The 27,656-nt window shown below is 37.2% G+C and overlaps 1 protein-coding gene across 4 annotated transcripts in view; it reads left to right on the top strand.

Moving 5' to 3' along the window:
• The window catches only part of ARHGEF7 (Rho guanine nucleotide exchange factor 7), a 105,395-nt gene extending 78,688 nt beyond the window's left edge, over positions 1-26,707 (top strand). For 2 of the 4 annotated variants that reach the window (XM_065740996.1, XM_065740998.1), the window contains 11 exons: positions 348-494; positions 1,849-1,935; positions 4,162-4,240; positions 5,196-5,335; positions 5,982-6,206; positions 8,030-8,123; positions 11,129-11,218; positions 14,441-14,617; positions 22,978-23,077; positions 23,758-23,812; positions 26,266-26,707. In XM_065740996.1, coding sequence (XP_065597068.1) covers positions 348-494; positions 1,849-1,935; positions 4,162-4,240; positions 5,196-5,335; positions 5,982-6,206; positions 8,030-8,123; positions 11,129-11,218; positions 14,441-14,617; positions 22,978-23,077; positions 23,758-23,812; positions 26,266-26,388 — 1,317 coding nt within the window. In that variant the 3' untranslated portion in view covers positions 26,389-26,707. The remainder of the gene's footprint in view (positions 1-347; positions 495-1,848; positions 1,936-4,161; positions 4,241-5,195; positions 5,336-5,981; positions 6,207-8,029; positions 8,124-11,128; positions 11,219-14,440; positions 14,618-22,977; positions 23,078-23,757; positions 23,813-26,265) is intronic. The other 2 variants (XM_065740997.1, XM_065740995.1) reach the window with 1 other exon arrangement.
• The last annotated feature ends 949 nt before the right edge of the window (positions 26,708-27,656 follow it).

Here is a 27,656-nt window from a genome sequence, read left to right as displayed (position 1 = left end):
TCTAATTAAAGTGTATTTTGTGCGTAGCCATATGTATTCAAGACAGCTGTGTTACTGCTTCTTGCTTAGCCTAGCTGATTTTTGTTGCAAGTACAAAAATGTAAAAAAGGAAGGGGAAATTTAAGAAACAGGGGATGTGACTATGAATTTGTAATTGAAGTCGGTGTGTTAAAGAAAGAAATAATGTTGAAGTTAGCAAGACTAGTTTTATAGGAGGTAGGTAACAGTAATCTAAAAAAAACCCTTCAATTTAGGCACTGTCTTCTGTGTACTACAAGACAGTAGTAAACGTATAATGGTATTACCAGATTGATACAATTGACAATGTTTTTGCCTCCATTTGTTAGGCACAATGTCAAGAAGTACGGAAACGAAAAGAACTTGAACTACAAATACTAACAGAAGCAATCCGTTGTTGGGAGGGAGAAGATATTAAAACACTTGGCAATGTGATTTACATGTCCCAGGTCATGATTCAGTGCGCTGGAAGTGAGGTAATGGATTTCTCATCTTTACTGCCAGTCTTCCTTTCTCTTTTGCATTTAAATTGATAATAATCATTTTGTAGCAGAAATAAAAATATTTTGATATATCAATCTAGAAGAAAATCCTTCTGCACTGACTTAAGGCTTTTATTGTAAAATAGGAAATGAATTACTTGAAGATGGGTGTTCTCATTTGTAAATAGATACTGATGTGGTTTAACAATAAGCTAGTCTCCTGTATAATCAATTCAGCTTTGAAATTGTTAGGGAGTTTTTGTATTACAAACTTATTCGATCAGTTTCCTCCCTTAAAACAACGATTTCCATATGTATGAGGAAAGTGTTTTTGCAACTGAATTCTTGAAAATTTATCACCAGGTAACTTTCTTTCAGATATTTTGTTAGCTATTTAAAAGAAATATCCGTAGAGCTGATGATGCATCTTCTACAGCTGCATCTGGTTTTAAAGAAGAAAGATCCACACCAAATTCTCATTAAAATTAATATGTCAAATGTAATGGACTCTTAGAAGTTTCTGCACACAATTGCTTTTTGACTATATATAGAACAATTTAATGTGTGCAAAGCATTTGCTTTTTGTCTTTTAAATGATGTACACATTTGTAAAGACTGAAAAACAGAAGCATTTAAACTTGGTAAGAACCTTTAAGGTGTTAGAAATTGAAACAGTTACTTTGAAAATGGATATATTTGTCATTAAATCAAGTCTTCAGGTGGCAATGCTTGTCTTTCAGTGTTTGTGGCGGTATATGGAGTAAATTTTCTCCTCTTTGCATAGAAGTACCCCCAAGCCAAAAGTAAAGAATAACCTCATAAGTAAAACCATCAAATTAAAAGGGAACAAAGCAGTGATAGTTCAATTCTGTATATAAGCACTATTACTTTCATGATCTTTTTCAAATTCTGATGCTAATCTGATATTTTGTGAAAGTCTGATCTTATATTAGAGACACAAAAGTCTTGATGTTATGGTAACAGTATCCATTCAACTTTAATATGTTGTATATATTTCTAATGTTCTTGGATTCAGTGAAATCAGCAAAATGTTACCAAATTAAACAAGGCCAGTATTTCACCCAGACTGTAAAATTAATTCTTTAAATTATGAGGCTTTCCAGAAATAAATAGAAGCATGTTACTAGCAGTTCTCAAATAGAAAATTAAATAGTTCTCACTTGTGCTATGCTTATAGAAGCTTAATTTTGTGAGGGGCAAGTATTTGTGGTGTCACTATAGAACTGTAATGTTGCTGATTATTTCAAATAATGTAGAACATAAAAAGGGAAGAGGAGGTCTTGTGATATTGTATTTACTTTTTTTGTTTTCCTTTTTTTTTGTTAAGGAAAAGAATGAAAGGTATCTTCTTCTGTTCCCCAACATTTTGTTAATGTTGTCTGCCAGCCCGAGAATGAGTGGGTTTATTTATCAGGTAAAGGAACACATTTACATCTATGTAAATGCTGGTGTCTATTTTTGCCAAATGTTTCATAGAAAACTTGCATTATTAAACTTCTACATTTATGAAGATAAAAGGTAGTTTTAGCAACAAGAACTGATCATTTATTAAAAGAAGAGAACAAACAAGAAAGCAACTAAAAACCGTGAAAAGAACCTATTTCTTCATTAGTAGTGATTGATCTACTATGAAGGAATGCTGGAGCTTTGTCATTTGGGATTCCTACATGGTTGTCTGCATCGAGTCAGAGGCTGTGTGACTTGATTAAGGAGCAATTACATTGCAAAGTTCACTTTTTGTATTCGTGATAGTAGCTGAATTTATCTAAGACGGTGTTGCATTTAGCGGTTCATTTAGATAATTAAGCTTCTGTTAGCTTTGTGCTGCTCTTAATAACTTCTGGTCAGTGTTTTATCCTTATGTGGATGGACAAAGATATTAGGAAAGGCAGGTGAGTGCTAGATCTCAAGTAGCACAGCAAGAATTCTCAGTGAAGGAAAATGCTTGTATACTGGTTACAGAAGTGGCTGACGGTAAATTTTTGTTCAGAAACGCATGATGCAGAATTCAACAATGGATCTGTCAGGCTTAATTCTGCCCTCCTATTTTACACAGCATATGCTTTCTTCCTTTTCTGTCTCATTTTGTCCTTCAGTTGCACAGCGTTGTTCACTAAATAAGCAATTTCTGTGATCTTACTTTCAGTTGTTCCAAAAGAAACAATGTCCCCGAAGGCAGCATCTTTACCTGATTTATGCCTTTATAAAATGTGCACCTATCAGGATAGGATACGTGAACAGTGTTCCTGATCCTTGAAGTGTAGGTGTAAGCTGCAGCTTCTCTGGCTTTACAGTATACTCTCCATGTAGTTCTGGATATTTGATGTCAGCAGGCTTCAGGTGTTCTGGGTCATAGTGCTGGCAGTTGCCTTGTGAGCTGGTGGGAAGTGTCTTTAGCAGTAGTAAATGGAAGTTGTTATGAGTGCAAACAATGTTCTTACAAGGGGACCTCACAGTTGCCTGTTAAAGGAAGGAGAATGCAAGTTCTGTCTTTGTACTTCTGGTTTCCATGTGGCTCAGGTGATCATTATCTATTGCTAATCTCTTGCCTGGTGCGTTCCCAGATTGCCTTCCACTAGCGTTGTCAATTCTTGCACGTCACTTCAGTGTGTGTATGCTGTGTTGTTCAGGAACCAGCAAGAAACTGAAAAACAGATTTAGGCTGCATTGTAAGATACAGCATTTCCAATGTTTTCTTCATTGGAAAAGTTGTAGCAAAAAATCTTTTCTCTGGCATCTTGTGACGGAGCATGTTTTTACATAGAGAACACCAAGTGATTTCAGTTCATCTTGTAAAGAGCCTTTGTCCATCCTGCAGTCATCTTAAAAAAAAAAAAAAAAAAGAAAAAAAAATTCCCCTTCTTTGGAGCCAAAATTCCTCAGCACATGGCATTTGCACTTTTGCCAGCATGTGCTGAATAGTGCTTCTGTGCAAGAGAATAAAGAATCTGTCTTAAAGAACTTCTTAGTAATGTGGCATTTTTGGTAAAGCCTTTCATGCTGACAGTATTACATTTTACCTGTTCTTCTGTCTTTTGAAAAGGACAAAAAGTTATCCCAAACTGACTTTTTTTTCCAGACTGATTGGGCTTAAAATGAGAATGAGTTTTTCTTAATATATTTGAGAGTGAATTTGATAGCTATGGGGGATATTAGAGATGTAAGTCTTCAGTTAATAATGAATGGATTTGTTTAATGAAATCTTCCTTTCTAAGCATACCACAAACCAAATTTGTTTGCTGACAAATGCGCTTTCAGGTCAGCCACCATTGCTTCTAATCTTGTGGTGTGGATGACCCTGAATGTCTCACTTCCCAGAACTTGAGTCTGTGATGGATGATTGCTGTTGTGTTTGTATGGATTTGTAGCCTGCATAGATATCAAATACTCGTTAAAGGCACAGGTGTTACTTGCAGATGTTTGGACTAAAAACTTTTCAAGTCCACATAGACACCTTGTAACAAAAGTTTGTAAACCCATCAGTGTGTGTTTGCGTGCTTGTCAGTTTACTGTATTGCACCTGCGTTCATCTAGAATTTGGAAGTGTGTATATTTTACTTGTTAATTTTTTTGTTGTATTTCGGATTCAACTTCACCATTAACTGTCTGCTTGCTTGCTTATTTGTTTATTTATTCCTAGGGGAAGTTACCAATGACTGGAATGACTATCACAAAGCTAGAAGACAGTGAAAACCATAAAAATGCATTTGAAATATCAGGTACTAGTCCTAAGTATTTTTATTTGCTATTTATTAGACTGCGCTGCTTTCTGTAAGGAAGGGAATTTCAGGCAGCCTTGGGGGAGCTTTAATCAAGATCTTTCCTTTAGAAGCAGTCATTCTCTTTACTGAGAGACCTTCAGTAGTGCTATTCACAATTGCAGTAGTGTTTTGGATGTTTTCTATCTATTAATTTGTTTTAGCATGTAGCTTAATTCCCTGGGCCAAATAAAGTCACATTCTTGGGAATATACTTATGGAGCTGGAGACTTGTACCTTCATTTGTTTCCTGGATCGTTTCTGCCTCCAAGCAGTTTGTGTTTCAGTGAGGTTATATTGAGGCTCTCAAGTGACAGGTGGCATTAACACATCAGTGCTTTGAGGTGGAGGGAAAAAAACAGTTGATGGTACTTACTCTTCTGATATAATAGCTATAAAGCTGACCTCAGCTGAGGGGTGTTATGGGTTAAAATGGAGTTATCTGTTGAAATTAAAGTAACCCTTGGTTAAATCTTCCAGCTGTGTTCCCAAGTGACTCTTGCCTCATCTTTCATACTAGATTCAGGCTGACCTTATGACCTCTGAACAATACTTTATGGTTCTTCCTGTACTGAAACTTACAGCCTGAAGAGTGACATTGTAGGCTTATATGTTTGCTTTCCTGGGAAAAATGGAGAAGTATAAAATCTAGTGATTGTCTCTCTGGAACTGAGGGTGAACCTCACTCTTACATCTGTTACTTACAATAGCAATTGTGTTTAATTATCAAAGAGAAAAATAGGTAGAATTCTTTTGCTTCATGGAGGAATAAGTATGTAGAGGGAATGTTATCACATGATAAATGTTCTGCTATTGTTCCAAAAATGTTTTATGAAACGTGCATTGTTGTTATCATATCAGTTTGACTAAGTAGTTCTTCTGTAGTTTCCTATGTCTTATTTTTTCTGTTGCCTAGGAACTATGATTGAAAGGATACTAGTGTCATGTAACAACCAACAAGATTTGCATGAGTGGGTGGATCACCTGCAGAAACAAACCAAAGTCACAACTGTTGGGAATCCCACCATTAAACCACATTCTGTGCCATCTCACACAGTAAGAACACTTTGTGCATTGAATTGAATGAGCCATGTGTACAGAACTAGGTTATCTGGCAAGTGTGCTGCTATATTAAGCATTTTCTTTACCATTAGTAACAAAAACTATGTTACAGCTGTGGTTTGTTTCAGAATATCATTTTGTTTTTAATTGTGTGAGGGAAGAGTAAAATGGTTCTTGGTATAATACATTAACCTTAATTCTTTGTTTTGTTTTTTACCTTGTTTTTATTACTTCTGATTTGGCTAAAGTAGTATGTCATCATCTTTTAAGTACCCTTAGAACAGTAGGTTTTAACTGGTGATGATGTACTTGAGTCTGTGGAGAAACAGTTTCCTTTGTTGCCATCATTTCTATTCTGATTTGGGGTTGATATGAATGGATCTTAATTTAGCTCTGACCTCAGTGGTGAAAGAAGTAGGAGCTGGGCTGCTTATAGCTATTCTTTCTTTAGTGCTTGCCTTCTCTGTGGTAGACAGAATTCTCAGTTTTTCCAAATAGTTCAGTGTTAAAATTTTAAATCCTCTTCTATAGTAAACAGAAGGACTAGGTAAGAAATTATTTCACTGGTCCTTTATGATAGTTTGCCTTGATAATGATGATGACATGCTTTCTTTCTCTTCTCACAACCATTCTTTGACAGCTTCCTTCCCATCCAGTAACACCCTCCAGCAAGCACTCAGATAGCAAGCAGATACCACTTACTCCTGCATACCACACTCTCCCTCATCCGTCACATCATGGGACTCCACATACCACGATAAACTGGGGACCTCTGGAACCTCCTAAAACACCCAAGCCCTGGAGTCTAAGCTGTTTACGGCCTGCACCTCCACTACGGCCTTCAGCAGCACTTTGTTACAAAGAGGTGAGATGCAGCAGCCTAAAAATATTACTGTGTGGCCTTCCTACAGTGTGAAATATAGCTCTTCTACATACCAACATTTTACAGTTTTGAGCATGTATTAAGAGTTAGAAGAGTTAGTGCTGAATCAGTGGTAATGGGCAGTGAAAGCTGTTCAAGTAGATGTTTATTCTCACAGCTCAAAAGATACGAAGGCTTGTTAGGAGAGTATGTTGACACCTTTTTCTCCCTACGTAGTATTTCCACTTATTTTCTAACTTTGTTTTGTTAAGAAATTTTTTCTTTTTTCTCTTTTTAAACCCATCCAACAAAAACTAGCAATTGATCATCTAGGCTTACTGCAAAGTTGCTTGGTAGGCATGCTGAGGAGCCTTTAGTATAAGGGATCTTGCATTTCCTGAAAATGCAGTATGAAATCATTCTGAACAGCTGTAGTGGTATAATGGACTCACGGTTCAAAGTTTAAATGTTATGATGCTGTTGTAGTTTTTAATTGGCATATGCCATGAAGCATGAATCTGTTCTAAGAGAAATACAGCAATAGTGGTAGGTTAGTTTGATCTTTCCATTACATTGTGCATGGCTTTGTAAATACTGGGAAAGTATTATGGATTCTCATAATTCTAATTTAGTACAAAGCAACAGGACCCAAAAAGAGTAATAAGTTGGAAATGATAGGATCACAGAATGGTTTGGGTTGGAAGGGACCTTAAAGATCATTTAGTTATAACCCCTTCTGTGGGCCTTCCACTAGATCAGGCTGCCTAAAGTTATGCCTGTGAAAGTCTTTTTTTTTTTCTCTCTCTAAGCATATGATGTTAAGAAAACAATGTTATTTTGCAGGCATGTGAATTGCAGTTTCTTAAAGTGTAGCCTAAACACAGTGTGGTGTGGTTGTTTCTTGTTTGTGCTGGGTATGTGTTTGTGATGATTTGGCTTTTATTATTTTTTTCTTCTCTTTAAATATCCTCTAAGCAACAGGGAATAAAGTGATAGGTGGCCTTAAATTAGAAGGTTAGTATTTGGGTTTGGTTGCTTCAAGATGTTCTCCTGTTTAACTGTACTATATATTTATCTCTTTGTAAGTTAAATTGTTTTCATGTCTTTTATATATGGCACTTATATTCTCCAGTGTGGTTAAGTTCAGGTGTTTAGCATATGATGGTATTCAGTCTATCTTCATTGTCTCCAGTTTGTCCTGTTTGTTTACCTTTTTACTTTGTCGTTCTGTACTTTTATAGAGGGTGTCTCGTGCCTGTTTAGGTAAGGGATATATGAGAAATATTCCTTTTTGGTCCTGTAAAATTAGCAATTTCTCAGTGTTGTTTCTCTAAATTAGCATGACTCCATTTGGAGCAGAGATGCTATTCATTGCTGTATTTCTTTTGCTATAGGTCTGTTCTGAAGTTCCAAATGTTTAAAGATGCTGACTTTAAAGAATATAGGTGTTCTGCCTCCCAAGCTTCCTGTTTAGGTCCTTTTTTAACCTGCTTCAAAGTAGACAAATTAAATGGCTGTTTCTTCAGAGGTTAAGTGAAAAAAGTGCTAATATATGCCTGAGTGTCTCCTTTGCTCCAGTTCCCAAAACTTCGTGCTTTTTTGTACAATTCTGTTCACAGAACAGATGAAATATCCAACTTGGTTTATAGTTGGAGGAGGAATAGAAAGGAAATGAGACAGTTCAAGCAAATCTCATGCTCTAAACAGTGCTAACAGCACTGTTAGCAGATCTTTTAGTTATCTTACTCCTCTGTGTGTCTTTAAGAAACTAACCTTTGAAATATTTTAGAGAAGCTTTACTTTTTTTTTTTATTCTCCCCACACAGGATCTAAGTAAGAGCCCTAAAACCATGAAAAAGCTGCTTCCCAAACGCAAGCCGGAACGGAAGCCGTCAGATGAAGAATTTGCACTGAGAAAAAGTAAGAGACTTGAGCAAATGTCTGCATAGTGCAAAGACTGGAATTAACATCAGTGTAAATTCTTTGCAGGTTAGATGTACAGTCTGAACAGTCTGGGTTCCTCTCCCCTGGCAGGGGAGAGAGGGTAGGTATCTACAGCAGGCTGTTTCTTTTATTCACCTTAGGCACTTGTATCACACTGGCATAAGTAGCTTTCTGGAGTCGTGCAGTTGAGTACAGAATACAGGAACTTATCCAAGGCTATGTGGGAGGCATCCTGCTTTACAGTGTTAGTGTGTGGACGTAGATGGGGGGTAGAAAGTGTGGGGAGGAAGGCAGAAATAGCAGGATGATACATAGAGATTTATTTACTTCTGAGTCTGTCAGCAGCACTTGTACTGTGCTACTTTTTCTAATTAGCAATTAAATAGCTTGCAAACTTAATCTCAGTGCGTTTATAAACTTATTTAACTTCTACCACTTGGATAGTGTTATTGCTGCTAACAGTAAGTAACTGGTTTTGGTGCCTTTGCTTTAGGTGGCACTCATATCCTCTGATCAGATACGTTCTGTGAGAGTTTCTAGTCATTGCAGGCTCTGAGGTAGTCAGAGAGAGGTGCTTGGTCCTGAAGTAGACAAGCAAGCTAGGTCAGGTGATGTAGGCTGTTGAAGTGCCTTGTAAATTTGTGTGAATGAATGATCCGATTGCTTGTGTCAGTGAAAGATAAGGTGTTTAAAATAGCTGATGTTCACACTGGAAGGTCAGAATTTTTTATTCCAACTTCTGTTTTGTGTCCGCTCTTTGCTCATGAGCTTCTTAAACCTGTGTACCTTGCCTGTTGAATACATGAAGTGTGTTATTGTAAACATTCTCCTATCAGACAGCTTTTTAGGATTTCCTTAATTTTCATCTTGTAACTGCCATAAGGAAGAAAATCAGATTTAACTACGAAACAATAGTAAATTGGTTGTTTGTTGCCCTGCATTGTTTTGAGTCCATGCTAGTCCTGTCCCTGGTACTTGCTACAGTGTTCTAGATCTACTTCATTGCATTCTGTGTGCAGTATATGTATAGTCTTCTAGTAAATATGTGGAGCAGCTTCTATTTGTTTGGATTGGATTAGAAATATATCTGAAATATAGAAATATATAGCCTTGCACTTGGCCTTGTATCTCATTAGTTTCACACGGGCCCACTTCTCCAGCCTGTCCAGGTCCCTCTGGATGGCTTCCCTTTCCTACAGTGCACCACTCAGCTTGGTGTTGTCTGCAAACTTGCTGAGGGTGCACTCGATTCCATTGTCTACGTCGTTGATGAAGATGTTGAAGAGCACTGGTCCCAAAACTTACCCTTGGGGACACCACCTGTGACTGGCTTCCACCCAAACATAAAACTGTTGATCACAACCCTTTGGCTGTGACCAGCCAGCCAGTTCGTAATCCATTGAACGGTCTATCCTTCAAATCCATACCCCTCCAACTTAGAGAGAAGAATGTGGTGAGGAACCACATCGGAGGTCCAGGTAGTCGACATACATTGCCCTTTCCCTATGTATTGATGCCATTACTCCATCATAGAAGGCCTCCAGATTGGTCAGGAAAGATCTGCCCTTGAGGAAGCCATGTGGGCTGTCTTGAATCATCTCTTTGTCTTGTATGTGCCTTAATGTTGTAACCAGCAGGCTCTGCTCCATGGTCTTCCCAGGACCAAAGGTGAAGCTCACTGCCTGTGGTTCCCCAGGTCATCCTTTCTCCCTGTCTTAACAATGGGAGTCATGTTTCCCTTTTTACAAACTCTAGAGATTTCACCTGACTTCCATGATTTTTCAGATATGGTAGAGAGCGGCTCAGCAACCACATCAGCTGTCTCTCTTAGAACCCTGGGATGCTTATTATCTGTCCCCATAGACTTACATACATTCAGTTTTGTGAGGAGGTCTCAGGCTTGTTCCACAGTTACAGTGGGACAGAATCTGCTCCTCTCACCCACACCTATAGGATCAGGGTCCTAGCAGACAAGGGGTACCTGTCCACCAGTGAAGACAAGGCAAAGCAGTTATTGAGCACCTCAGCTTTTTCCATTTTCCATTTTCTCCATTCTTGTTAATCAGAGGGGGAGCACTCTCCTTGCTCTGTCTCCTTCTGCCTATGTACCTGTAGAACCCCTTACTATTTTTCACATCCTTCACCAAGTTCAGCTCCCTCTGTGCCTTGGCTTTCCTGCTCTCATCTCTGCACATGCCGACGACATCCCTGGATTCTTCCCAGGCTACACAACCCTGTTTCCACCTCCTGTACATCTCTCTCTTTTCCCTCAGTTTAAGCTGCATATACTTGCTCAGCAAACGTAGTAGTGCTCCAACAGCCTATTCCAGTTTGTGCAAATGTAAGAGTTTTCCATTGAAGGATTTCTATTAAAACTAAAGCTTACTGATAAATAGGTTTGACTTTTATAGCAGACAAACCAAAGGGAGGCATTACATCTGAGTGCCTTCTCAGTATTGATTTCAGAAGTGAAATATTTGTTTTGCTGTGGTAGCGATACGGTGCTGCTTTCTAACTACAACAAAACCCCATTATTTTTCTCACCTTGGAAGAGAAGGAACCTGCACTTTGGAATATCTGCATCTCTTGAACCATGGATAAACTGTACCTAGTCAAGACCATTTCTTCAACAGTTAGCTTGTCAGTCAGTCCTGACAAAGTTTTGCAGAGTTGACTTTGCTGTCACAACAATAAATCACAAAAAATAAACCTGGATGTGCTGGCTAACAGACGATGCTGTTACATCTTGATGTTTAAAGCATGATGTTTTTTAATAGGAATTTCTCTTTCTGTTGTTACTTTCAGTCACTGAAGCTTGGTTCTTGAAACGATTAAGAATTTTAAAGGCTTTATTAGGTGGAACTTTGGTCTCAATTAAAATATGTAGAATTTAGCTTTAAACAAGCATGATTTAGAAGGCTTTATCTTTATTAAGAAACGCATACCCATGTTAAAATTTCATTATTTTCTGTTGCTTCTAGGTACAGCTGCTTTAGAAGAAGATGCTCAAATTCTTAAAGTCATTGAAGCATATTGCACAAGTGCCAAAACACGTCAAACACTAAATTCAAGTAAGTTAGAAAATACCGATATGATAACTACACCGCAAATCGGATGGTTTTCAGGACAGATAAGTGTAGTGTAAGTGGTCTCAGAACTTTATAAATAGCAAGCTGGACCTGAAAGAAGTTAATAACCTGATTTTGGCTTAGTATTAGTGCTGGAGTGCTTACATATTGGAAGACATGGTTTTATATTTATAGATTATATTTCTTCCGGTGCTTATTTAGAATACGTTAGAAGTGGCTACTTGTCATGATTTAAAATTGCCAGCGAATCAGAGGTTTTGAGGTGTCTTGCTAGAATATGATAGTGTTTTTTTGATAAATTTAAATAAGTTGGTAAGTAGAGAGGAATAAAGAGTAAGTCATGGTTGTGGAGAAGTATATTTCTGTCTTGTTTGGTTCAGCAAGGTCTTCTGTTTAGGAAAAGTAACACGAGGCTGTACAGATTTCTTTTATTGCCAGCAGTTGTTTCTAGTATTAATTACGAACTTTAATCCCATGTCATAATTTCAAAAGAAACTGTTCTCAGATCTGTCTGTTGCTTAAAGCCATTTATAGTTTCTCAGATCAATATCTAGCTTATTGAAAACTCGTAACATGCCTCTGGGGTCCTCCTTCATTTAATCCAAATCAAGGTTGCCATGCGGAGTTCCTCTGTGTTGTAAGTAAAATGTTGCTCAAAGCAGGGGAGTCCATCAGCATGTGTTCTGCTTACACAAAAGTGGAGAAAACGCTGTTGGGTTTGTTCCAGTTTGCACCATTTTCACACTGATGATTAAGGATTTAATTCAGGTGTCCTTGGAGTGCTGTGCAATGATCCTGGAGTACCTGTCTGTTTTTGCTATTGTCAGGAATTAGAAGAATAGACATTGCAAGTAACTCCTTGTTCATTGTTTAAATTACAGTGTTAAACACTGTTACTGCTAGCCACAGGTCTTCCTGCCTGTGTCCAGGCAGAAGCACTTTCTGCTGGCAGGTGAGAAGTCTCAAAGGACACTTGTGGACATAAGTCGTATGTTTACATAATATGTGTTCATGTACTGTTATCACCTTGAAAAATGCAGAAACTGTGTATCCATATGTACATAAAAAATGGGAATATGACCCTTGCATTAGACTTTTGAAACATTTGAAGCAACAGCAAAAATATTCATTTTAATTTTTGATCTTGACAAACTGTAGATCTCTAAAGTGATAATTACCAGTTCCATAAATTGGCTAATATGACATCATTTTTGATTAATTTTGACCCGTTTTCTAGCCCTACAGTCATTATTGTAGTATATTGAATTGGATAAAAGGAAATGAACATGCTCAAAATTCTGAAGATATGCTGTTGTTCCAGCAAAATTAATTGAGATGACTGCTGTTAAATATATTTAGTTGGATTTGTTGGTTATATTCAAGAATAGTGTGACAAGAAATGCTTGGGGAAACATTTGCACTTGCACAGTTGTGTGTGTGTGTGCAGACGTCTAATGAATATGACTTTTTGCTTGCTGTTTTTTTCCTTTCTATGTATATTTAAGAAATATACATAGTGCAGTTGGTGTCATTGCATACATCAGAAGTCAGCAGCTTTTATTTGCTCGTAATTGCAGCAAGAAGCAAGGATTTTGCTGCTTTGTTTGGAAAGAGTAGTGTTGCCATCTAAGACTTCAAGTTTCTGAAGATCCCTTTGTAGGCTGGAATTGGAAAGTGGGGGAGAAATGATGCTGGGATTTCCTTCTGTGGAAAGCAGTGGTCAGTATAAAAAGACAGAATGCAAGAATAGCCTTTTAGTGAACTATGCCATTTTTACGTACCACTTTCTTAGCTCTGTGTTAGTTTTCTACCTGGCCCTCACATCACTGATTTGATATTTCTGCTAGCTGCACCTTAATGCAAAGCCCTGGAGGTGCTGCCCTTGGCAGTGCCAGCTTAGTGTTGCTGTGGCATCAGTGCACGCTGGATGGGAGTGGCATAAGAGGTAGCAGAACAAGTTTTTCAGGGTGCGGAAGATATAGGAGCTAGTTTGGGGGACGTATGCAAATAAGTTTCACTTTCCTCTGCTTAAAATGAGTTTACTTCACGTTTCTGCTCCAAATGAGGGCTTAAATCTTTTGCAGTGTCATGCAGATTGTGGCTTGTAACGTGGCCACTTACATAGATTCAGTCTTCAGATATTGCCAGGCTTTTTTTTTTTATTAAAAAAGAAAACAACAAAAACAAAATAGCAGTACAACAACAAAACTCAAACAGGGCAAATAGGGTGGGAGAAGGTATCTTTAGTCATATTTATCTACATAGGCATATTATAGTATTTGAATGCAAATACAGATTCAGATAGAAGAGGTGTGTGAGGGGGTAGGAGGCACCAGACTGTATTGCTGTTAGCCTCTTTGGCCTTTTTTTTTTTTTCCTATCAGTCCAGTGTCTACTTGGTTAAACAAACAGCAGGGTTACAGGCACAAAGAAGCTTCAGCTTGGCAATCCCTTGGAGTGGATATGAGATGGTGCTGCACACGTAGAAAGTTGGCAGCCCTGCTCTGCATGAGAACCTTGCTTTTTCCCCCTGCATTTTCCTCTTTGTAGTGGTGACACAAGCACTTATGTGGCTGTATTGTGAGCTGGTGGGAAATTATTTATCTACCTGAAAAAGAAATGTAAAGGATTAATTATCGTTTGAAGCCGTTTCCTGCCCTGGTTCACCAAGCAGCTGTGCAAATGGCTGTGTCATTGCAAGGGAGGGAAAGGATGAAGGTCTGGATGTGTATTGGGGAAGGGGCTATTGCTTTTCACATCAGCACTTGATCATGCTGGCTTGCTGTGTTTATTGCTCTGTCCCAAATCAGATCTCCCCCAGGCCAGAACTGATTCTTTACTTGAAAAGAACCAAACCCCTTCATCCAAAAAATCCACCCTCAGACAAGATTTTGGTTACTGAAAATCCTCAACTGAGGCTGCTTGTAAGCTTAAAAAAAACACTTCAAAAAATTTGATTGTAACAGTTCAGAAATTATTGCGATGAGTGTTTGTTTATACCTAAATCCCCCCAAAATTGAAAAAGAAAATGAAAAAAAGAAAAAGCTTTGGTGCCTTTTTAACAATATTTTCTCTTTTCCTTCTCTTCCCATCACCTTTTGCTTTTATTTCATGTGTTTGGTTGTGGCTATTCCTTACGTTCTCCTCCTCATCCCACCTCTGCCTATCCACATCCACCATTTCATTTCACCTGTACATCCTTAGCATGGCAAGGCACTGACCTGATGCATAATCACGTCTTGGCTGATGATGACCAATCAAGTCTAGACTCCTTGGGTCGTCGCAGTAGTCTTTCTCGTTTGGAGCCTTCAGACCTCTCAGAAGACTCTGACTATGACAGTATATGGACAGCCCATAGTTACAGAATGGGGTCTACATCTCGTAAGAGCTGTTGCTCATATATCTCTCACCAGAACTAATGCACTTCTGAGCTTTTTCTTAACAAATGCTTGTTGTATCACAGCCTGCTTTTCTTAGATGTTTTCTTGCTGTTCCTTGTCTCTTTAATGTGATATTTTAACAACTTCTGAGGGAGCTTCTGAAACTTCAGTTATACCTGGTGGAAGGCTCTATTGCCAACGCACATACAAATAAGTCATTCTAAAAAGTGTATATCCTGCCAAGGATGATATTTCTTGAGGTTTTTTTAAGTGGCAGATATTAATTTGTAGCTCTGAATGGTCTTTACTTTTGGTTTTGGTCAGTGTAGCAACAGGTCCTTTTTTCTTTTTTCTTTTCTCCTTTTGGATACAGCACATTTTTGTATTTTGTACTGAAACCATACTGGCTTACGAGCTGAGTGCCAGCAATATGGAAATACGTCAGTGATAGTTGTTAAATTTTCTACATATTATTAACAAAACATGGAGCTGGTAGTAAGAAAAATACGGTTTAAGAATTAACAGTACAAGAGCTGTGAAGTCATTCAGATTCACATATCTGGCCCATTTGTTTGGAAAAGCGTTTGCTAATTCATAAAAACTTGTTTTTATACTGCTGTCTCCTCGTTGTTGCTTAGACGTCTATATGAAGGATCACACTGCTCTTCCCCTCACCCTCAGTCTGGCGCTTGTCATGAAAACCCAGCAGTCCATGCTCATTACATGCAGTGTTTTGATAATCTCATATTACCTCTGGTCATATTGTCACTTTACTGTATGCAGTAGCGTGGCAGAAAACAGGGGTTAGATGTTTACTTGCCTGTTAAAATACACAGCTGTCAAGTGACCATTCTTCCTGAAAGGACGAGATGAAAATGGCTCCCCAGATGAAAACTCAAGTGTTCAGCATCTGAAACTCTAGGTACAACTGCAATCAAAATGGCTTGTATGATGTTCTTGAAAACAGAATGCTTGGCTTTTGGTTTTACTGTTTGGAGCATGTCCATGACAAGATTTTGTCTTGTAACTTCTCTCATGAGCAGGTTTGTTTTCAGCAACAGCTCTTCACCTACAATCATGTTGGCTTTTCAGAGAACTGTGGCACCTTACGCACAGCTGGTGGTCTTGAACCTGTTCCTGGGGCATGGCTGGGGTGAAGCGTGTGTTCTGTCCTGTGGATGAGGCAATTGGGATTGAAACAAAAAATATAGTGTTTTATAAATCACTGTTAACATTATTGAGACACAGATGATAAAAGAACAGAAATAGTTCTCATTTTCATCAGAATCTCTGTATGTAATTCCTTTATCCCTTTGTTTTATCCAGTATACAGCTATATTACTGAACTAATTCAGAGTAACTAATGATGCTGTGAACTGCTACCTGGGAATTTGATCACGCTGTTTAAAAGTTTACAAGTAATCAATACTGTCCTGCAGTTTACGTGATCAGAAAGTTAGTATTTGCTAGATAATGAATGATTCCACAACGTGATCAACATGGAAAAGCTGTTTCAAAGCACTTAATAATTGTAGATTCGCGTTTCATCATGCACTGTTTGATCACCTGCTTTATCTTTTATCACTGTTGCTTGTATTTGAAGGCTTGACTAACAAAAGCAGCAATGCTTATTCAACAGAAGTTTTAGGGGCAAATCTTACTTGCAGTCATATATTAACTTAAGGACCAGGAACTTATATGTTGAACTTTTTCCTGAGTGGAGGAGTGTTGCTTAGAGAAATGAAATAAGTGTGTGTGCTCCATACCATTCCACAGTGCATCTGTAAGCACTTCACTTCCCCTTTTCATTTTAGTTCTTGTTTTATTTATATGGGAAGTTTGGATTGTTTTTTTGGTTTTTTTTTTCCATGTTAAGTTGTGGTGTTCTAATTAAGTAACGTTTTCTGCATTAGCTCATTAGATAATTCTTTTATGTCTATTTCATGTTACAGTGTAAAATGAGTTGGAAATACAGTTGCTGCACTTGAATTTCCATATCACGCAGAATGTTTTGTTGTCAAGAGTTGAAGATTTTGACTTTCTATGCACCAAAGCTTTGACGGTTTACCACCATTATTTATTGTAGCATTTAAGTTGTTAATGTGAGTTCGTAATTATGACTTTAACGATATTACACATTTAAGTCGTGCAGTGTTGCAGACCACTAACTATTGTGAGTTGATCAAGAGTATTACTGCGACATCCTTCTAAAAAATAATAAAAAAGCAAAGTGGAAATGGTGGTATTCAGTCCAAAGGTTCAGTGTTTCTATTTTTGTGGAACTTTAGTCATGGTAATAATAGTACCTTCTGTTTATGCAATTCTGTAAAATACATGTGTACAGACACTAATATACTGGGAGGATGGAGAATCTGAGTTAGAAGGTAGGTTCAAGCCATTGTCAGCCCCTCTTCACATGGCTTACACAGTGTTCCCATAAATTGATATTTGCCATAAATCGAAGCCAACAGATATTAATTGTGTGTTTTGCATAATCTTGCCAAAACACAGTAATGTGTATATAGTGACGTAAGGCATAGAAAAAATAATATATATTGTGCACTTCATTTGTGAATGGGAGAAGCCATTTTCAGTAGGTGACTACCTTTTGAAAATACAAAATGGATGTATATCTGAATGTTGCATTGTACTGTACAGTATGCATATTGTTTGTGGTTGCATATATCAATTAAGTGTTTTGTTTTATATAAAAAAGGACATCTGTTATGTACAGTTGAAATAAATTTTGCATTTGCTAGACTGTGACTTTAATATTTAATTATTACATAGGGGGAAAGTACAACATAACTAGTAGCTTAACACTTTACTCCCTCTTCTCCCAGTACCTCCTTTCTCCCCTCCCTTCTCCATAGAGGAATCAAATGCTGAAGTGAAAAAGCGTTTTTGAGTTGTGTATAATCTTTGTTTAATGTAATTGGCAACAGCAAGAAATTCCATATAATATGAAGTATTTGTCTTGGTGTTTATTTTAGAATAACTGTTCAGAAATTTTGTTGCTCACGGAATGCTTTTGTAGTCTCTGTCCCTCCTTAATTATCTTCTTTCATTTTCTAAATTGATATATTTTCAGTAAAAGCACAGTTGAATAATTGGAACAACTTAAAACATGCTACTACAGAACCTGTTACCAGAGATACTGTTTATGGATATATGGATTTCTACAGTGTTTCTACAGTACTACAGTTTTCAGGATTTAATATTGTACATTTTTCTCCTTAAAGCAAATCATCTTGTGCTTCTATTTAAGAAATTCATATATGAGTGGTTTAAAATAAAATAATCATCTATTATACATACTAATAGAACAAAGTAGTTCTATTAAACAAACAAAATCTAGTTCTGTTGAAAGGTCATATATATATATATATATATTTGCTATGATGTAAGTTTAGGTTTTATTCTACAGCCATCTGGTTGCATTTTTATTTATACTGCTTAGTGAAATGTAGTAAATATTGTGGGATAACTCTTTCAAATTATTGTCTTTGAAAAAATATGCCACTTCTTCAAATGCTGTACCGGTCTTTCAAACTCTTCATTCTGTTTTGAAGTGACTGAGGCTTGGATGTGGAGTCGTATGTTTGTTTCAGTCCATTACAATTATTTTTTTTCTTATTCACTGATATGTTTTTTTGTAACCTGCCTAGATCTGTCATCTGAGTTTTGTGGGGTTCTTTCCTAGTTGTGAATAGCTGCTAGTTAAAAACCAACCAAACAAAAAAAAACATAAATATCTTTGTGCTAGAATTTTTTGCTACTTGCAAGAATTCACAAGCAAATGGTGTATTTTATACATGTTTAAAGTTTTGGTGTAATTTCTTACTTGCATCAGATGTTTAAGGGCAGGCTCCCTTTTGACTTCTGACAGATCTATAGCACAAAGGATTTCCTTTCTTTTCTCTCAGTACTTCTAATGTCAACACACACAATTTGGGAGCTTTGACATCAGATGCAGTGAGAAAGAGAAGGTGAATTTCGCAGGTCTGCTTATCCACTTCAGCATCTTGAAATGTAACTAATGCAATGAAAAAATGTGTTCTAAGTAAGCAATTCTTATTTTCATTCAGCGTCTCCTTCCGCAGGAAAATGACATATCTGTATATACCAGTGACTAATTTGTCTAAAAATTGTGTGTGAACATGCATGGGTCACTCAGAAAGTAGTGCCTCCTGTTGATTTCCATGAAAGCTCTAACATACAAAGAGCATGGTAATACTATTTGATAGAGCAAATTCTCAGCTACACAACTCTTTATCATCAATGTCACCATCATTAGCTGTGCATTTTTTTGCCAGCAATGAGCAAGAGCTTGCATGCAATGCTTTTAACAGTCTGCATGACTGTCTGGAATGTGGCTTGTCTTTCATGCTTACTGTGTTCAATCCACCATTTGGTGTCCATAAATGTTCAGCAAGTGTTTATGAATGGCAGTGTTTTTCCTGCACGGAGGAATTCCTTTGCACACCTTTGTTTCATACACACTTCCATGTCAGACACTGTTGTGTCACACTGCCCCTCTGCTGCCATCTGGCCCACGGCAGCAGCATGTAATAGGATATTGGTGAGAAGGTTCAACCCCGTACTGCCATGCCACCACCATCTGCCTCTGACACTGTGGGCCAATAAATAAAATAGGAGGCATTACTTACTCTTGGAGCTGCCCTTATGATTGTCTTTGTCAGACTTCTGTCTTTGAAACCCAAGGAAATAATTTAGAACCACTTAGGTTATGAAGAGAGCCTAGTGAAGTTGGTAGAAAACAGAGCTATACATTTGTAAATATTATTTCTAATTTTTGGCCTTTTACTGTGCTTTATTCCCCTCCTTTCCTTATCATAATAAGGGTATGAAAAAGTGAAGAAAATTGCAGTTCTTTCAAGTTGTGGAGTAGAACTTGATGGTCTGAATTTTGTTTGTTTTTGATGAACCACTATCACTGTGAATCTCACTTTCTAGTTTAAACTAGAACCTCATCTTCTCTGGAAGAAGACAAACTCACAGTGTAATTGTGAATGTAAAGTATCTGGGTGTGCCTTCTACTCAGAATGGCTAAATGGAGAGAGGAGCTTTGTTCTCTGACTTGTGAGGGGAGCAGGCTTTGAAACGAGGCCTGAATTTAATAGCTTAAAGAATGTGAAATGAATATGCGCTTCCGTATTGTTACTGGCTTAATTGGTTCATTTTTTGGATGTGCTCAGAACTGCTTGCCAGTGAGGCTTGTTAGGCTGAGATGGGGGTCAAACACTGAAAACTAAAAGCAGTGGTCTGCTACTGCCAGGCCTGCTCTGTGTGTCATGTGTTGTGTGTGTTGATAAGGCCTCAAGTCTTGGTGGGCTGTATTACTATTTGCTTTACTCTATTGCTTTAGCAAACTCAATCTCCAATTTAGGATGCAGTATTGATAAGAAGTATTAGAACTCTAGGGCTGAGCAATGTTAAAGTCGAACCTTTACTTTCTTGATGGTATTTAAGTGATGGTTGAATCTCAATAATAGTGGTTCTTTATTTTGCCTTTGTCTTAATTATAGCCCACTCAGTGTGGGGTACCTCATTCTTCCAAGATTCTGGATTTATAAGTTTCCCCACTGAAAAGTTACGGCAGCTTCCTCAGCTCTTACATTTCTTTAATCATCAAGTAATTACTTGAGTTTGCCATACATTTTTTTCTCTCTTCCTTCATTTAACAACTCTACCAAAAAGTAAATCAAAACTAAACCTGTCTCGTAAAGCTTGAGATGTTATTTTTCCCACTGTCATTATTTTTAACCTAGGACTTCTGATTGATATAGGAGCAGAGCTTTTTGACGTCATTTGAACATCCTCTTTTTTTCCTGTTCGACTTGGAATGAGACTGACTAGTGTCATGTCATACAGTTCAGCACAGAACTTGCAAATTTAGGATTGGCGAAGGGCAGATGTGGTAACCTGAAATAAATCTTGATTCTTCTGCACTACTTTGTGAAAATGTGGAAATCATTTGAGGGGGTGTCTAGGATTACCTAAGTTGCAACAACCTATTGACCTGTCCTTTTAGTACAGCTCTGTGCAGTCTCCACTGTCCTGGAATGCAGCCCCCTCTTCGTGTCCTAGAGCTGTAGCTTGTAATCCTTTCTGGAGAGAAATAGTTTCATGGAGAATAGTCCCTGATAAGCTGGTAGAGGTTGAAGGGTTACTTTGGGGAGTACTGCTGAATGCTAGTGACCAGGTGATGCTTGAAGTTAATCTGAGATGCAGGAATAAAACAAGGCCTTTGGTGTAAATGTTATAGGAAAGCAGGACGATTCCACAGCTTCATTTTGCCTTTTGAACTTAACACATCAAATGGGACTTGACACATCAAACCTGACACTTCTGTGCATGTACTCAGTTATTAACAAGATCCTCCTTTGTTGTAGGATTCGTGAACTATGTGCTTATAGTTAGCAAGTGCATAGGGGGCTTAAAAAGCATCGTTCTATTTGTATGAGAGCAGTGAAGGTGAGGGTCACACTTGCAATGTCCTGAATTCTTCAGTAGTTGATATTCTGTGGCACAGGAAGGCCAGTGTTCACATGAGCAGTTTACCTTGTGTAAGTGTGTATGCGTACTGTGTGGTCTCATTTTGTGTACAGTGTTGGTGAATGTTTTATTTTAATATAACAGTGTATTCTGTCTCAGTAGTACTGTTTATCGCGCTGTATGTGGATCAGGATATGCCAGTGTGGACTTTGTTTTACATGCATATGTGTAATAACTGTATTGGATTATAAGGATTGGTACATTTAATAGGAGCTGGTACCAACTAATGTCCTGAAATAACATTTAGCTGAATGAGTTCTGTGTGACACCTCAGGCAAATAAAGCTAAAAGAGGTAACCAATTAATCAAAACAAACATAAGGTGACTTTTTGCAACTAAAGATAGACAGTGCAAGCAAACATCCATGAGCTTGATTTTTGCTGTGCTTATTTTGTAGATTACTCCTTCCCTTCAAAATGAGGGAGGTTATTAATTCCAAAAGTATTTGTTCACTGCAAGTTCAAGAACTTTCAAGGCTTTCTCAAGGCTTTCAAGGATGCGGTTCTGTTCTCAAATATGCAGTTGTCTTTATTCCTTTAAGTTTGGTCATCGTGTTACTGATATGTTTGATCTTTGCTTTCAGGTTAAGGAAACTATTTTCTGCATTAAAAATACTTACCATTGCTTAAATAGTCTAATGAGCTTAATGTGTACTGCAAAACTACGTTCTCTACATGCTCATTGTTCAGAATGCTAGACTGCAGCTGTTAGGGAAGTCATGACTTTTCAGTGAACTTGAATTTCCTTAACTTGGTGTTCTGAGGTCATGCTGTTTTATCATGAACGTTGAGAAACACTGTTATCACAAAACAACAGTTTAGAGGGAGCTATCTCCTGACAGGCATGTAACCCGCAGTACCTGTTGAGCTGTGTGAACAGTGCTGGAATGGAGATGTTCCTCATTAATAAAAACTAATTGCTGTGAACTAGTAGGCAAGCATACATTGATAATACTCGTTTCTTGGTCAAAATATGCAAGATGTTTTATGTCTTATCTTATGTTAGAATCTTATGTCTTATGTTAGAATTCTGTACAAATGTTTAGGCAGCAATTTATTTACAGCCCATCTTTAAGAACGTGTAGCAGCCTAAATAATGTTTCTAGAGTGCATACTTTGTGAATGGATACATAGCAATTCTGTCTTAATGTTAAAAACTGTAACAATTATAGAAAATATTCTGAAGATATTAGAACGATTTGAGTTTTTGTTAAGCCGTCAAGTACTTTCAGAAGCACTTATTTTAAAATATAGTCACTGTATTTCATTTATGTGACTAGAAGAATGTCTCAAAGTGTATGTGCATGTATGTGTCTATGCACATATGCAGTTGTGTTGTTTGTGGTGTTCTTGGGGGGAAAGGGCTTTAAACTTTTCTATCACTGTACCATGATGGGTTTGTGTCAGTGTGAGATCAGAATCTGTTCTTCAAGCTCAAATTGCTACTTCTTGAACAGTTATCTTTTTCTGACTCTGCTATGGTGAATTTGTATAGATCTTACTGGTAGTTGACCAGTGCCCTGTTCATTGAACTGTGCAACATCCCCATCAATAATGCAGAGTTGTTGTCATCACTAGGATAGAAATGTCAGACTGTAGTTTTTTGTTGTAAGGCTGTGGTTTCAAATATGAAGAAACATGTCAGTAGTCTATGTGTATGAAGGGAAGGGGGGAATTGGAAGTGATATACCTTGGTATATCATGCAGTGAATGAAATAATGATCTTTAAAATTCCCCAGTGCTGCTTGTTAGGTTCTCATTTTGTAATCTATTTTTACAACAGGTTCCCGCAAAGAATCAGCTCCTCAAGTCCTGCTTCCAGAAGAAGAAAAAATCATTGTAGAAGAAACTAAAAGTAATGGTCAGACTGTTATAGAAGAGAAGTAAGAGAACATTTAATGAATGATGGATTAAAACAGTAAACTTTGCACTTCTCTTCCTCCTCCCATCTCTTACTGCAATGTGCATAGTATATAAATAGAAGGGGATGTAGGTGCCTGGAGTATGCTGCTGGTCCTTGTGAGTGCAGTTGGCCTTCATTTAAATGCTTGTTGCCTCGCTTCTCTGTGAATGGTACTCAGTTTATTCCTTCTAGGCCAGGGAGTAGTATGCTTCACTTGTAAATACTCAGTTTATTCCTTTAATGCCAGGGAGTGGTATACTTCACTTGTAAATAGCTTTTCCAAGTGCTTTAGGATTTCATTATTAAATTGATGTTGTCTTTCTAGTTTGCGTGTGGTGTCATTCTGTTTTCTTTTGTTAAGGCGTATTCTGGAAATCAGATATCTTTCTGTTAAAGAAAGCTATAATTCAGGAACCACTGTAGGTCAATATGTGTTTGAGGGGTGTAACCTGTCAAAAGCTGAAAGCAGGCCCTTGCTACCATTGTAGAGTATAAATTAGGAAAAGAAAATTTTTAATGTGAATTTGAAGTTAACTCTTAGCTCTTTTTTTAAACAGATTTCATTTAACATTTTTTTAAAACAAATTTCATTTGTCTAGTAATAGATTTAGACATGTTATTATGAAAACCATTGTAACAGATGATCTTTTTTCATTTTAGAAGCCTTGTTGACACAGTATATGCATTAAAGGATGAAGTACAGGAGTTAAGACAGGTTGGTAACTTGCTACATACATAGCAACATGGAGAATGGAAAGATAAGGCTTGTTATTAAAATAAATGCAAGTTGTAAGTTGATTCAGTTTGGACAGGGATTAACTCTAAATTTTGGACTAAATACATCTCTGTGATTCACTTAAAAGTGAAAACCACCATCTTTTGTGGTTGTCATTAGAAGCCTTTGGGTAGAGCATGATGCCTCTGAGAGGATTTACTTATGTTTTGTTTATTTTGGTTCTTACAACTTTTGAAATGTTCAAAGCATTAAATTCAGTTCTGGTGTATCACAACCAAAATAAGTATATAGAGACTGAAACTGCATTTGTTCTTGATTTTAGTAATATAATTATTTGGATCTACTTAGTCCTTGATTTACAGTCTTCCAGTAACCTGAACACCTCTTACAAACTGGTTCCTAAAACCACTCATTTCAGGAGTTGGAATCCTTTCCTTTGCCTGTCACATGCCTTTTTTAATAAGGTCTAACCCTCGGGGTAGCTTAGTGTGCTTGTTTGTCATGTGGGAGATTGCACTGTATTACACTTCAGTTGCTAGTGTGGAAGTTGCAGCTGATATTCTGAGCATGTTTTATATATCCAAATAAGTTCTTGTAGAAATCTTTTATTGCCAGGACAAAGCCTGTTTAAGCCATATTTATATGCTACTTTACATACTCAGTTCACAAAATGCAGGCGAAAAAGAATTGAATTATCCCCATTCTCCAGTGTGTGAATTTGCAAACTGATTTTAACTGAAGCCAGATAAAATCTCCCGTATTAAAGTGGAATGTGTTTGTATTCAAATTACTTCAGTGTTTGAGCTCTAAACTTGCATCTGAATTCTTTGCCCATCTGCAAATGCGCATAGTATTTTTAAGGGTGTTGTGCCTGATTCTTCAAACAGGACAGTTGATGTTTTAATTGATTTTTGCAGTTTTCTGTGAAAAGCACATATTCTAGGTTTGATGTGAACTTGGTAGTCTTTTTAGAAATACAATACAGGTAGCATTAATAACTAATATTTCATTGGCCTGGCTGTTTCTGTACAAAAAGGTGAAAGCGCTGCCTCATTGAGGCCCCGCTGATGTCTTTGTAATCCTTAACAGAAAGTCACCTTATCTTGAACTTAAAGCCACAGCTTGCTTCTTGTTTTCCTTTTCAAATACACTCTTCGTTTCTGGCATCTTCCAAGACCAAGACTTATTAAGGGCTGACTTCATTTTCTTGTAATTTCAGGAATGTTAGCTTAGAAGCATTTTTGGTCTGCTGCTCTGATGTTGACAGGTGGAGAAGTGGCAAAAATAATCTCTGAGCTGAGAAGGTCCTAAATGACCCAGGAGTTATGGGTAAAAGCTGTTCAGGAGTACTTGGTGCACTAGTTGGTGTAGATCCAAGAGTAAACCACAAACTAGGATCCCTCTCATAGTGGTTTCCATCAGTTATTCATCACTGTTCTTCAGCACTTTAGAAGTAGGTTCCCAAATTGGCAACAAATAAGTGAAAGAGAAATAGCATGTAACTACAAGAAAAGCTTGAAATTTCTGAGTTTTACAGCAAATTTGAGGAGAGAACATAGGCAACTGTTGATCTTGTTCTGTTCCTAGAATTTTCTGTAAATGACAGCTGGTGGGAGTCCAGTGGGACCCCTGGATTGCAGACCTGTTTGTGTTAAACACCCGTAGACTCTTTGTCTTGAGGGCCTTGTGTCATCTTCTGGTTGCTTCCCCACTGTTGCCAGCATCAGCTTGGCCTCTTCTGGATTAAAGAATGTAAGCATTTCTATGGTTTGGTCAGTAACATCCTTACAGTCCTGTTGTTTGTGGTATTTCAGTGTTATCCGGTGGTGCATTAGTGTATATTCTTGATACTGGTGTTCACTGAAATTCAGAATTGTCTTAGATTTCTGGTATTTGTGTGTGTTAAAATGCAGTCACAAAACACTTCTCAGAGAATGTAATGGTTTTCGAGATGCTTCTTTCAGTTATTTGTGTACTTATTGAGGGAAGGTAATTTGTAGTAAGTGTTCAGATGCTTTTCTAAGATTCTAAAGCTAGTTATAACTACAGGAATTTCTTAGAGGAATACTTATTCCACTGTTGTTTCTCAGTTTCCCTTCTTCACTGACAACAGATATTCTACTGTTACTGTTCATTTATTAAAGTTTGGGCTGAAGAATTCAAGATCACTGACCATTTGTTGCTTACACTTGCGTTATGAAGGACCCCTAAGTCCTCCAAATAAATAGGAAATAGAGATTGATCTATTTGCTGTTTTTAGTTTTACTGTGTGAAATAACTGTAACCTGTTAAATTTTATTGTGCTTGTGAATGGCTAATAACAGGCTTACTTCTGAATTTCTAATTGATAATGTGTGTGGTCAGAAAAGAACTTCTCTTAAAACAAATGAAAAAAACAACCCCAAACTAATAGTTCTGTTTCTGTTAAACAGGATAACAAAAAGATGAAGAAATCATTAGAAGAAGAACAAAGAGCTCGCAAGGACTTGGAGAAGCTTGTTAGAAAAGTTCTAAAGAACATGAACGATCCATCTTGGGATGAAACCAATTTATAAATATTTTTTTTCTTTCTATTGAAAGACCAGTTGTAAAACTGAGCTGGGAAGCCTTCTGACATTAGTCAGTGTTGCATCAAGAGCACTACAAAACAGGATTTAACTGGATCTAGTGATTTCTTACTTTGAACATATAGAAACAGTCAAGCCATTTACTGAAGCAATCTGTACTTCAAGTGTGGAGACTGGATCCTGAACTCTACTAAACTTAATTTGTTTGCATCCTAAATTACCTCATTTTGCAGAAAGTGCAGCATCTGACTAAAAGTCCATGTTTTTCAGTGTCTTTTTAATTAAATATATATATTTTTCTTGTAAATATCTGTAATTTTGAATGCATATGTGGTTGGTATATCAGGGCTGATATTTTTTTTCCTCTTCTTAAAGTGGTCACAAGTGTTAGAAATGGTGGCAGTACTGTCTTAGCTAAGAAGGGTCAGAGTTCTTTGTGGCTAATTATGGATTTGCTCCAAATTACTCACTCATCACACGTGCAAATTTAAAAACTTGTTTTTCTTATTGGCCAGTGTATTTAAATCCTTTACTGTTATTTATGTCTGCACATACATTTGAAACCGTTTACAATTGTTTAGAAACAGTATTAAACTGTAGAAAATTGTTTATTGGCTGTAGAAACAAATTTTAACAGTACTAATGCCCACGACTTATGTTCCTGTACTCTTATTTGGCAGACTAATCTGTTGTGCTTTGGCCACCAGAAGACTGATGTACTTGCCTGCTTTTTGACTGTGATTTTTAGGTGTTTATGTACTACATTTTTTTATTGTTGTGCTTAAGCATACAGCTGGCTGATAATTTAATGGGTCATACAGTTTGTTAAAGCAAGAAAAAATCAATCTAATCCAGATTTTTGTGAATAAATTGTTGCTATTTATTTTTTATGGTCACAGCAATTAAATTCTAGCTAACTTTTTTTTGGTTTTTTTTTTTGTTTTTTTTTTTTTTGCATAATATGCATGGGCCAGGGCAAACTTCATTCAGAGCTTTGTTTTTTCACCACTATGTAAAGACTTGGTTTGGAATTCCTAAACTGTGGAAGTAGTCATTCCTTTCCCACCAGCATACTGCTGGCTTCTGTCCTGCTAGGAGTTAAACGGAAACAGTCTGGAAATAAGATCTTTTTCATCACACTGTAATTCATTTTTTCCATCACTGACAGATGGAACAATACATATCATGAACGTAACTGAAAATTTTTATTCCCTAGTCTGATTGGTGCAATTACTGCAATCCTTTCCCCTCTTTAA

Source organism: Cyrtonyx montezumae, unplaced genomic scaffold (genome assembly GCF_038088225.1).
Source record: "Cyrtonyx montezumae isolate F1298 unplaced genomic scaffold, pur_monq_1.0 scaffold_3, whole genome shotgun sequence".
In the NCBI taxonomy this organism is placed as follows: domain Eukaryota; kingdom Metazoa; phylum Chordata; class Aves; order Galliformes; family Odontophoridae; genus Cyrtonyx; species Cyrtonyx montezumae.
Note: the sequence above shows the minus strand (reverse complement) of the source record. Positions and strands in the feature narration are given on the sequence as shown.